Source organism: Diceros bicornis, chromosome 9 (genome assembly GCF_020826845.1).
Source record: "Diceros bicornis minor isolate mBicDic1 chromosome 9, mDicBic1.mat.cur, whole genome shotgun sequence".
Taxonomy (NCBI): Eukaryota; Metazoa; Chordata; class Mammalia; order Perissodactyla; family Rhinocerotidae; genus Diceros; species Diceros bicornis.
This window is the reverse complement of record NC_080748.1, coordinates 65,429,559-65,440,971: the sequence shown is the minus strand read 5'-3', so window position 1 is coordinate 65,440,971 and position 11,413 is coordinate 65,429,559. Positions and strand designations below refer to the sequence as shown.

The 11,413-nt window shown below is 48.0% G+C and overlaps 1 protein-coding gene across 2 annotated transcripts; it reads right to left on the bottom strand.

Moving 5' to 3' along the window:
- Positions 1-2,682: 2,682 nt before the first annotated feature.
- SLITRK5 (SLIT and NTRK like family member 5) lies at positions 2,683-10,234 on the bottom strand. Of its 2 annotated transcripts, none has more exons than XM_058548366.1 (2): positions 10,173-10,234; positions 2,683-7,043 (listed from the first exon to the last, which is right to left on the bottom strand). In XM_058548366.1, the coding sequence occupies exon 2, from the start codon at positions 7,033-7,035 to the stop codon at positions 4,159-4,161; it is 2,877 nt and encodes a 958-aa protein (XP_058404349.1). In that variant the 5' UTR covers positions 7,036-7,043; positions 10,173-10,234; the 3' UTR covers positions 2,683-4,158. The 2 variants fall into 2 exon arrangements, with proteins under 2 accessions (XP_058404349.1, XP_058404350.1); XM_058548367.1 differs by lacking the exon at positions 10,173-10,234 and adding an exon at positions 9,638-9,846.
- Between the last annotated feature and the right edge of the window lie 1,179 nt (positions 10,235-11,413).

The following is an 11,413-nucleotide window of genomic DNA, read 5'->3' as shown; positions in this document are numbered from 1 at the left end:
AGTTAATTTGACAACAGTTTAGTTACCACTTTCACAACGTTTTGTTCCTTTCAAAAATCAATTAATTAAATGCTTCTGTCTTCTAGCATTCAAGTTGGTTCTTTCGTTGTTTTTAGTTCCTCCTTTTCAGAGTAAAACTTATTCTTAAAATTACTTACACCAAATATTTTGCCACCCCTGCAAATATCTTAATTGGGAGCCATCTGAAAAGTTCAGCAAGAGCGTATTTCCAAATGAATTGGAAACATATTTGTGGTCTGCTTTATTTTCATTAATTTGGAATTGCGTGACTTTGGGAACAATCTATTGAGCTCTTGAAATTAAGTAGCCAGTTTTTGCTATTTCAAACAAGGACTGAACTATTCTCACTCTTTCCCTTGCCCTACTGAAAAGGAATAAAGAGAAAGAATAAGAAAAGAGAAGGAAGGAGGAAGGGGGGAGATAGAAGGAAAAAGGAAGAGAGTCAGAAAAAATAGAGTAGGAAAAGAAAATTATATATTTTTAATTCGAATAATATGCTTAGTAATAAGAATAGAATTAATAATATAGGGCAAGAAACTGGTATCTTAGATTAAGTTCTTAAGTTTAACCTTTTCTACATTATGTGTGGATATTTTCATTACACACTAGTTTGCTTTTCCTTCTGAGTTTGAAAGAACAGTAGTGAGGGACAGATACGGATACATTTACCAAAATTTCCCACTTTACATGTGTAAAGGTGATAATCTTGCCTAAACAAAAGATGTGTTCCAAGTATGAAATTTATGCTAAAGTTGATTAGCTCATAACTTCAATCAATAGTTTAGCTGTAAATTATTTTGAATATTAGCACACAAATTATCTACATTTACATGGAATATATTTACTTTCTCTGAGATAATTTAAGTATTTACACTATAATCATATATAGATAAAGATTTTGTAATATCCACTTGGAAATATATTTGTATGAGATTATGCAATATATCAAATAGAACAAGCACAAAGAGTAAGCTTAGTTTGCATCCAAATTTTAATTGATGCCTGAAACATTACATATTGTTGTTCTCCAAAATTATATGGAGAGAATTTGCAGGGTTCCTTAAACCAATCATATACCACTGATATACCCAACTTATTTACTCAGAGAACAACCTGAAAAAACAAAAATCAAACACTCAAAACCACACAACTTATATTCTGTTGTATATGTTAATGTATTGGCAGGAAACCATGTATAAGCAGAAAAAAATTCATTTTTAATTCTACACAATTTCATGATTCTACATATTAAAATTTTTCAAGTTTATTAGAGCAAGGATGAGTTTACTTTTATCCTCTTAATACATTTGGGAAAAATATAATTTAAAAATTAGAAGTAACTTGTTTTCATAACTCATAATAGTTATTTTTAAGAATAAAAAATGTCGAACACCTTCGAAAGAGTAGAGGTATAAACGAACCACCTAAAGAGAGTATGTGACAAGATTATGTGAAATAGTGCTGGTTTGAAAATAATAATATTTTGTAAATTTTTGAAAAATACATCAACAAACTTTCTTTGGAAGCTACTTATATTGTCGAGAACTACATGTTTAATTTCATGTAATTCTTATTTCTTACTTTTTCTGCATCAATTAAGAAGTAAAACAGTTACATGGAGGATTCCACTTTGCATTAATATTTTATAATTTATACAACACTGTCATATTTACATATAATAATATCGAGGAAGTGATTTTGACATTTTTAAAAGAAAAATAACTCCCATTGTGAAGAAAAATTAATAGCAACCCCAATTGTGAAGTCAAATGCTAGTATTTATATTTCTTTTCCAATCTTGGGTCTAATATGGAGGAGGTAGATGAAGAGTAAGAGATACATTTTGTTTCATGATAATATCATGGCATCATTAAGTTTATTTCTTTTCTCTTTGAAAAACACTTTTGGAAGAGAAAATGGTGCACAGAATGGGGCTAGCTTACTTCATGTGGCCCATGTAGCATTACTATTTTTTTTTTTAATTCCTCAGAGAAACTGTTACTACCTGTTCAATCTGAATTCAAGCAGTTACTGTCAATTTACTTATGGGTGAATGCTGCCTCTTTGTGGCAGAATGCCACGGAAAGTGTTCCTTAAACAGAAAGTTTGTGAACAGCCCTTGACATTGTACACATTCTGGGTGAGATTATGGGGAGATCCACCAATAGCAATGAAGCACATGGCTCTTTAAGTTTCAGATTAATTCAAACATTTCCTACTCTTAAATACTAATTGAATTCACTGGCAAACCTTACTCAGAGGTGAACAGCTTATACCCACCAACATTTTGAACATTTAGAATATAGATCAACTTGAGACAAAGTACCCATCATAATTGTTAAAGGTAGTTTTACACAAGTTAAAATATGGAAACTATGGAAAATTGTAGACTGAATAAATAATACTGACATGACAAAATACATAATATTGAGAGAAAAATGAATATGCAATATATTACTTACCATGCTCCATGTATTAGATGAATACTTCAGTAAGGAAAAGAAGTATACAATTGAAATTTCATTAATAAACCCATTAAATGACACATTTAGAAAGACATATTTCCCTGAACCAACAAAGGCGTAATTATATATATATATATATATATATATATATATATATATATATATATATACTTTTTAAATTTGATAATTAGGGGAAATTTTTTTCTATTAGGAATAAAAGTTAGCTACTATGTCCTAAATTGTTAGTAACGGAGATTCAGTCAATCACATGTAGTTAATTCTTTTGCACCTTAAGCAATCATTACTTCAGTCCCTCATATTTGACATAGTTATCAAGTGTTTATTCAGAAACTATTTAAAAAATTACATGTGCTGGAATACATATGAGACTGTAACAACAGTAGCCCCATCTTACAGAGATCCTGTTTGTGGTTATCATCATTGCTTGCTGCTCAGAGGGATAAAGACATTGTATAGAGATTTGTACAGTCCATCATTTGGTCTTCTGAGGTGCCAGTACACGTGGATCTGTACAAATGCAACTGGGTTTGGTTAAACAATCAAAAATAGGCTACAATAGTAGTCAAATCAATACATCATTTTGGTTGACTAATAAAAATACTTTTAAATTTTCTCTAATGAAAACCGAAACTTGCACATGATTCTCCCTCAAATGAATGGCCCAATTAATTGCCCTAAATTTTTTTGTTTTATACACTGGGATACAGTTGTATTTTTTTTTTTAATTACAGATCCAATTAGGTGGGTTGCATTGGCTTTAAGATTTTGCCATTAAGTTCTCCATATTTTTAATGATTTCAAATGCCTTCCTGATATCACTTCAGTTTTGGAAATGGAGCTCCTAATATAGTGCGACACTTCTGTGAAAATCATAGGCTAAATAGTGAAGGAAAGAGAAATGCTAAATGTGCATATAAAAATAGGTGCTACAATAAAATATTTGTATATTTCATCAATAAGTTATTTTGACTAATCAATTATGGATCATATAGCTCTGTAATTTTAATTATTTGTCCACATCTATGGTGATCCTTTTCAAGATCACAATACTTTCGTTTTTTAATTCAAATGTCCAGAATGCATACAAACACATCCTTTAAAAAGAAAGGAAAGGAATGACCGAGGAGGGAGCCAGGGAGGCAGAGAAAGGGGCGGAGGAGGGAGAGGGAGAGAGAGAGAGAACAAACTTTCTATTAAAGTTGGGGTGTGCTAATCTCTCCACAAAAGCCATTTAGACCCACCCACGGCTTAAAGGGGGAGAAGAAGAAGGGAGGAAGGGAGCAAAAGAGGAAGGATAGAATCCATGGGCTGCCAGCTTCCTTCATTTTTAGCACTTCCAACACTGCAAATATGACTGCGACCTTTAACAATCACCCGGGCAGCAAATTGCCCTCCATAAAGCCCTTCTCCTCTCCTCCCCCACACGCAAGAAGAGAAAGTGATGTGCCCAGTTTACACAAATGTTTCCCCACGTGTAAAATTAAAAGGAAATTGCACACCCTTTCAGTATCTTCCGCCGAAGCTGAGAATCTCGTGCCAAGGCACTTCACCCTAAACGTTGAAACAACACAATTAATCAAATGTGTTCACCGTGTGTGTCTGCTTGTTTGTCTGTTTTAAACGCAAAAGCTCCAAGGGAGTTTCTTTGCTTTTAGAACTGGCTAAATGTGGTCTGTTTTTCCAGCACTTCGAGGTAGTCCGGCTCAACGTTTAGTTTTGCTTTTAACTCCAGATACTCGTTCCGGTTGGGTTCTACAAAGACAGCACTGGGGGGGCTGTAAAGCACCGGTTCCCGCAGCCTGCTGTCCCCCGCCCCCGGGTGCAAATACTGATGGGGCCGTCTCAGGTCATAGTTGGGGGAGAAAGTGTAAGCAGCGGGGCTGCACGGGAATTTGGGATATTCCGGGAGGCTATTGCCGGCGGGGGTGGTGGAGCAGTGTTTGTCTGGTTCTAAAATGCCCCTGTAAAAGCGGTCGGCGTCCTGCACCGGCGACAGTAGGTCCTCCCGGGGCTCGATGGTGCTGACGCTATAGGCGGGGCTCCGCAAGTGGTGGCTTTCCCGCCTCTCCTCCTCCCCCAGCGGCAGCTGCAGCTGCGGCGGGGGCTGCTGCTGGGGCTGCGGTGGCGGCGGCGGCGGCGGCGGCGGCTGCTGCTGCAGGTGGTGGTTGCTGCTGTAAGTGACCTTGAGCTCGTGCAGGTCTTTGTAATCCTCCACGGAGTTGCCCTCGCGGGAGCGGTAGATGGGGTTTTTGCACATGTGGCCCAGCGGATGGGGGATGTACTCGTACACGTGGCCCGCGGGCGTCTTCACCTTGGGCAGCGCGGGCCCGCGGTGGTGCACGTGCGCGTGCGGGTGGCCGCCCGAGCCGCCCCCGCCGCCGTACACGCTGTACTGCATGTTGAAAGAGCTCACGTCGGAATTGTTGGTGCTGGTGTGGTCACTCTGGTTCTTCTTCCTGCGCTTCATAACCAGCACGAAGAGCCCGGCGGCCACGAAGACGGACATGATGAAAACCAGCAGCAGGCTGAGGATCAGCACCGACAGCGGCACCGACGACGCACCTCCGCCCGCGCCCAAGCCCGCGGGAGCCCCGGTGCTGTTCAAACGCACGGCGAGGGTCACCGCGCTGGTCCTCTCTGGGACCTGGATGGAAGGCGTGGGCGTGGAAACCACCACGTCGGAGTAGTCTGGGCACAGCAGCTCCGACTTAATGGAGCGCATATCCGTCTCAGCGAACTTCTTGGGCGCCTTGCAGATGACCTCGTCCACCAAGACGCCCACTTTGAGCTGCTCGACCCACAGCTTCATGCCCACAACGTCGCAGGTACAATCCCATGGGTTGTCGTGCAGGTCGATTTGGATGAGTGACTTCAGCTGGTCCAGAATTCCACTCACTGGCAAGGAGGTGAAGTGGTTACTCCTCAGGTTCAGCCGGAGGAGTGTCAGGCCTGAGAAGACGCCTGAGGGCATGGTCTGCAGGAGGTTGTTATTCAGGAATAGCAGCTGGAGGTTTGGGACCGGATCGAAGGTCCCAGACTGAATCTCGCGTATGAGATTGTACTGGAGGAAGAGATACTGCAGGCTCTGCAGGCCATAGAACAACTCCGGGCTCAGCCTCTCGATCCTGTTGCCGTTTAGGTAGAGGCGCCTCAGGTTGGTGAGATCCCCGAAGGCGCGGTCCTGGATCATTGAGATGCGGTTGTTTCCCAGGTGTAGGAGGTCCAGCCCCGTGGCTTCCAGGAAGTCGCTCCTGCGCACGACGGCGATGTAGTTCTCCGTCAGATACATTTTCTTGGGGTTGTAGGGCTTAGGCTGCAGCTCTGCGATGCTCTCGATCTTGCGCTCCTGGCAGTTGACGTTGAGGCCCAGATCGGAGATTTGCAAGTTGCAAGTGCACGCGGTGGGACACTCCAAAGGCACCGGAGATTTGGTCTGGTAGGCGATGCTGGGGCCATAGTTGCTGTAGCCCAAGTCCTTGGAGGGCTGCCGAGAGGTGGGGCGCACCCTGGGCTTGTTGGGTTGGCGGGTCCCCTTAGGGGACTTCAAGGGAGGTTTGTAAACAGCAGAGGAAGAAGTGGCCACGGAATTCACCGAGGCTGGGGTGGTGTGTAAATACCCCGTGGTGCTCAAAGGCGTCTGCGGCCTCATCTCGTAGTCTGAAATAAGTTTCCTTGGGCAAAGTTCCTGTTTGGACACCTCGTCCAAGTCCCGGCCGTGTAAGCGGAAGGGGGTCTCACAAACCACATCCCCCACCAAGGCCGAGTAGGAGATGCTGTCCAACCAATCCTTGAGAGAGATCAGCTCACAGGAGCAATTCCAGGGGTTTTCCTCCAGCTGTAACTCCACAACTTTATCCATGTGTTGCAACAGCCCCACATAGGGCAGAAGTTTCAGCCGGTTCCCCCGTAGGTCCAAGTGTGTTAAGGGCACAAAACGGAAAAGGTTGTTGGGTAAACTGGACAAGAGATTGTCATTGAGGATAAGCACCTGCAACAAATGCAGTTTCCCAAAAGCATTGGGTTCAATGACACTGATGTAATTGTAATCGACCTGTAGGTACTCCAGGCTCTCCAAGCCAAGGAAGGTATCATCGCGCAGAACTTCCAGCTTATTATTGTTTAGATGCAATCTCCTTAAACCCCGCAGCCCGTGGAAAGCCCCGGTCTCAATGTCCTGGATAACGTTGCTACCCAGATGCAAAATTGAAGCCCCAGTGTAATTGACAAACTCATTGGGATAGAGACGGTTCAAAAGGTTTCCAGACAGCAAGAGGTGGTAGATTGGGAACCGAGGGGGGCTAATTTCAGAGAGGCTGATGATCCCCCGGTTTTCACAGCTCACAGTTAAAATGCCGTCCTTTTCCTCACAAGGACATGCATTGTCACAGATTTCCCCATAATAATCGATGGTTTCTGCACACGAAAGGACGAGAGATGTTAGAGCAAACGCTAGAGTCTGCAGCATCCAGCTATGCATTTTTCTGTGAAGGTCCTGTTCCAAAGTTATTGGGGGGCAGCAAGTGTGCATTTTACCTCCTGCAAAGGAGAGAGGAAAAAAGGAAACAACAGAATATGACAAAAATTTAACGGACCCCGGTCAGAAAGTCTCTCTCTTCCCTAAATCTATTTCTCTGAAATCCAGAAGGAGGGGATATGAATGATCCCCCTCCCAGTGGAACACTGACATTCTCCAGACTTTATTAAAATCTGATATTCGTTTTGATTTAAGGGTTGATTTCATTTTCTAATGAGTACAACAGGAACATGCTGCTCTTTACAAGATAAAGGCAGGTTAGATAAAGTCCCATTTTAGTGTTCTTCCCCGCTCCCCCCCTTTTCAAAACCAATCCATAAATATACATAAAATGGCTGTCAGTTCAGTTTCATGGTTCTAATTTAAGAGAAAAGAAGCACCATTTTACAACGTTCCCCACCTCACCTACACCCAGCCCCTCTGCCTTTCTTTCAGAACCTCATCACAGTTAACAGTTCACCGTGAAGGTCTCCCATTTTCACAGAAAAGCAAGGAGCCACAATACTTGGGCTATTTTAAACTGTCGCTCGAAATGCTAGGGTGGGAACCCAAAGAATACTTTTCAGAGGCAAAAAGGATGTAAGATAATGCATCAAAAGGACCCAGAAGAAGCTCTTAAATCACCAATTGTCTTCGGGAGCTTTGAGTATGAAGAAAAAGGAGAGTGCGCTCGCTTTGATGGTGGACTTCACTACCACGCTATTAAGCACATCAGCGCCCTAATTGCATGCACGGTGCCACTTAGCAGCGCTTCCCCGAGAGCGCCCTGCGTCCACTTCTCCTCATTGATCCTGTCAGGGACGCTACCAAACCGCAGCTTTAAGCCATTGAAATAGTTCTGCACGATGGACTACAAAGAACTCTGCGAAGGCATCCGCAATCCCGGAACACCTCCCGATACCTGGAGTTTAAAGAGGACGTTCCTACCGCTTACCCGGAATCAGCTAAAAGTAAACCAAGGACCAGCGCCAAAGCTTCCCTTACCTCGGGCTCCGCGTCTGTTTGCCACGGTATGCAAAACTAACCCTACTGAATTAGCAAGATTTGGACTGAACTACCACCTCGCCACCATGCCCATCTTTAGAGTTGCTTATTTCATTTAATTGTCAATGCTCTACTACCCCCCTCCTCTCCCCCTTTTTTTTTTCCTCCGGGAAAGGGCACTTAGGCTGATTAAGAGGCAAAATAGAAAGGTGGAAGGGAGGAAGGGAGGAACAGCAAGTGACAGAGGTCAGTGCTTTAATATCCGAATTTCATCTCCCCAAGGAATCAATCTGATCCCTCCCCCCTTTTCTTTCTTGCTTTCTTTTTGTCCCCTTAAAGGCTTCCTTCGACTTCCCACTTCGCGCCGACAGCAGCACTCATAAAGGAAAGGACATAAATGGAGCGAGTGTGTGTGTGTGTGCGCGTTGCGTTGGTTGGGGGGAGGGGGAGGGAACACTTGGTAGAAACGCTGGGCTCGGGGAACCAATGCCTTTTCTCTGGTCAACCTTGCATTTGCCTCACCACCACTGAAGTCTGATGTCGAATCTCAACCCAAAACTAAAGCCAAGACGTTTCTGAGTCTCGGGTTCAAGCCTGGAGACCTAGATCTTGATCCCTGAGCCGACTCCAGCCCGCGCGTTATTAAGAACCCCTGCATTCGCACGCACGTGTGCAAGTGTGCCTGCGAATCATTCTCGTGTGGCCAACCAGACGTGTCGAGACGAGTCGGAATCACAGTGTATAAACCTCGCAAGTATCCCCGACCTCCCAACGCAAGGCAAACATCTCCCTGCTTCAAAGCGGCAACAACATCCCCTATGAAAGCAAAACGTTTACCTTGAAATTTCGGTTCTCCACTGGATCAAATCTGCACAGCCATTCAGCGGGGGTTGGATCCCCTCCCCCTCTCTCCCTCTGCTTCCCCGCCCCCATTCACCTCCCACCCCTTCTGACAGCCCATGGCAAATTGTGTCCAGCCACTATTAAACTCGAGCGTTTACAACTTTAATTCAGTTCTGGTTAGCCAGGGTCGAAGAGCTTCCTCTCACCCCACTCCCTTTCCCCTCCTCCTTGCCATTAAAGAAGCCCGAAAATTTGAGAAAATAAAAGTTGAATGAGCCAGGGAAGGCTGACATTCTGACTGGGAAACGCACCTCCGATGTAAATTAGCCGGTGCGCTGCACATTCTCAGATTAACAGATTTTTTTTTTGGAGGGCGGGGGCGGGGGAACTGTATTCGTTTCTCCCAAAGAATTTAGACCCTGGATCATCGCCCTGCGTGCACATCCCTGCATTAAGCAGCGTGGGGCCGCGCGGGCTGGAGCCCAGCACCCAGGCCGGACCCCGGGCTCCGGGCACAGCTGCTCCCACAGCGGCCCAGGCAGGAGCACCCGGAGTTCCTGGACGCGAGGCTCCCCCTCCCCCACCCCGCCCAGAGCGAAGGGAGAGAAAAGGAAGGAAGGAGGGGAGGGAGGAGAGGGAAAGAAAGCCACCCCGCCGCCACACACACAGACACACACACAAGAGCCTCTTTTGCAAAGTAAACGACCGACTTACCCCGTCTGACACCTCCAGAGCCCACTCATCATAGCCACCCTTAAAAAAAAAATACCTCTTTGGGGTGTGCACGGGGTTTCTGAAGCCCAGGCAGGGCAAGGAGGCTGCGAGCAGTGCGGCGCGAGCGCCTGGAAGAAAGAGGCGCCCGGACGCCGCCAGCCCGGGGCCGCCGCCGCGGTGGCGACCGCGGGTTCCGGGGCTCCCCAAACGGCTCTCCCCGGCGCTCTCCGCGGTAGTCGGAGCGGGCAGCGGGGTTGCGGGGGGAGAGGGGGGCGATCGCGAGCGGCGGGCTGGGAAGGCAGGGGGAGGGGGCGGCGGAGGACCGGCTGGAGAGGCGCCTCGCGGTAGGGGCCAGGAGCCGGAGCCGGGCGGGGCGGGGGGGGGGAGCTGTTGGAGCGGGGAGGCGCGGAACCCGAGGAGGGGGACGCGGAGAAGGCTGCCTGGCGCCGCCGGCCCAGCCAACGTGATGGTCAGCCCCGCCGAGCGCTCTCACCCGCTCACACTCACTCGCACACTCGCTCCCACCCGCGCCACCGCGCGATCGCGGGGTCCCCGGCACCCTTCGCCGCACCCCCCAGGCGAGTACTTACAGTTGCCATCTGCATAGGGGGCAACTTTCTCCAAGCGAACAGCGGCCGCCGCCCCCTCCAGCCACCTCCGGCTCCTCGCACCCTCCGGCCTGGGTTCGCGCCGGCCGGCCCTCCCCTCCCCCCCTCGGCTCTCCTCCTCGCCGTCTTCACCACATTCCCCCCTGGTCAGTGGCGCACGCCCGGGGACGAGCCAGAGGGAGCGGGGCGCGGGGGTGTGCATGCATCGCCCGCCTTCTTCTTGCAGCGCACACTGTACATGGTAGTGAGGGGGCGAGCGAAGGTGGCACCGGCCCCTCGGCTGCTCTGGCGGCGGCGGCGGCTCCTGCGCCGTCCTCCGCCCCCCGCGCAGCGGCGACCCCCGCGCTGGGATCCCGGCGCCGCTGTCCCCGCGCCGAGCCCGCCGCCGCGGCCCCTAATTAGTATTTGTAAGGCTCCCGCATCCTCTTGCCGGTTACATCGCTCTCGGTGTTTGCAGGGGTTTTTCTCTATCCCTTCCCCAGATGCTGCGCACGGTCGTCATTATTTGGAACTCTCTATCTCCGACATCCTCTGGGGGGCCTGGGGGGCAGGAACAGCGTTGTTCTACGCCTGTGGCGTGTCCCGGCAGCCCCGCGGCTCTTAAAAACTCAGAGAAAGTAGCGTCTTCCCTCCCGGGCGCTGAGGACGTGGCAGCACGGTAAGCATCTCAGGGGTCTCTGAGACATCTGCTCCGGCGCGGGCGCAGGGCCCCGTCCAGTGCACTTGTTTATTGTCGCGCGGCTGGTGCGAGCCAAGCTGCAGCAGACATGATGGGCCCGGGGCGAAGCGGGCGCTCCGTGGCCGATAGATGGCAGCCGAGGGCGAAGGCGTCCCTGGGCTCGGGCGGCGCAACCGGAGCCCCCCTTGGATGTCACATTCGTGGGAGACAGAGGAGTCTTGGACCATGTGCGTAACACGAGCGTGGGACTGTGCAATCCTCAGATTGAAAAAGGGAGGAGTGGAAATAACCCAGACAGTGCCAGGCTTGTTGGTGGTCAGGGACGGGTGATTCCAGCCCTGTGCTGATCGCCTGCCTTCCTCCTGCCTTTTAAAATAATCCAGCCCCTGCTGCTGTCTCTTGTACTTAACTGCAACCGACCCTGGAGGAGGGAGTGGTTCGTCCTAGCCGCAAACGAGGGCGCTAATTTTTTTTTTTTTTAAGAATTAAGTTTTATAGGTATGTCTGGGCGATACAAGGGAATGTGAACGACTTGCAGAGAGAA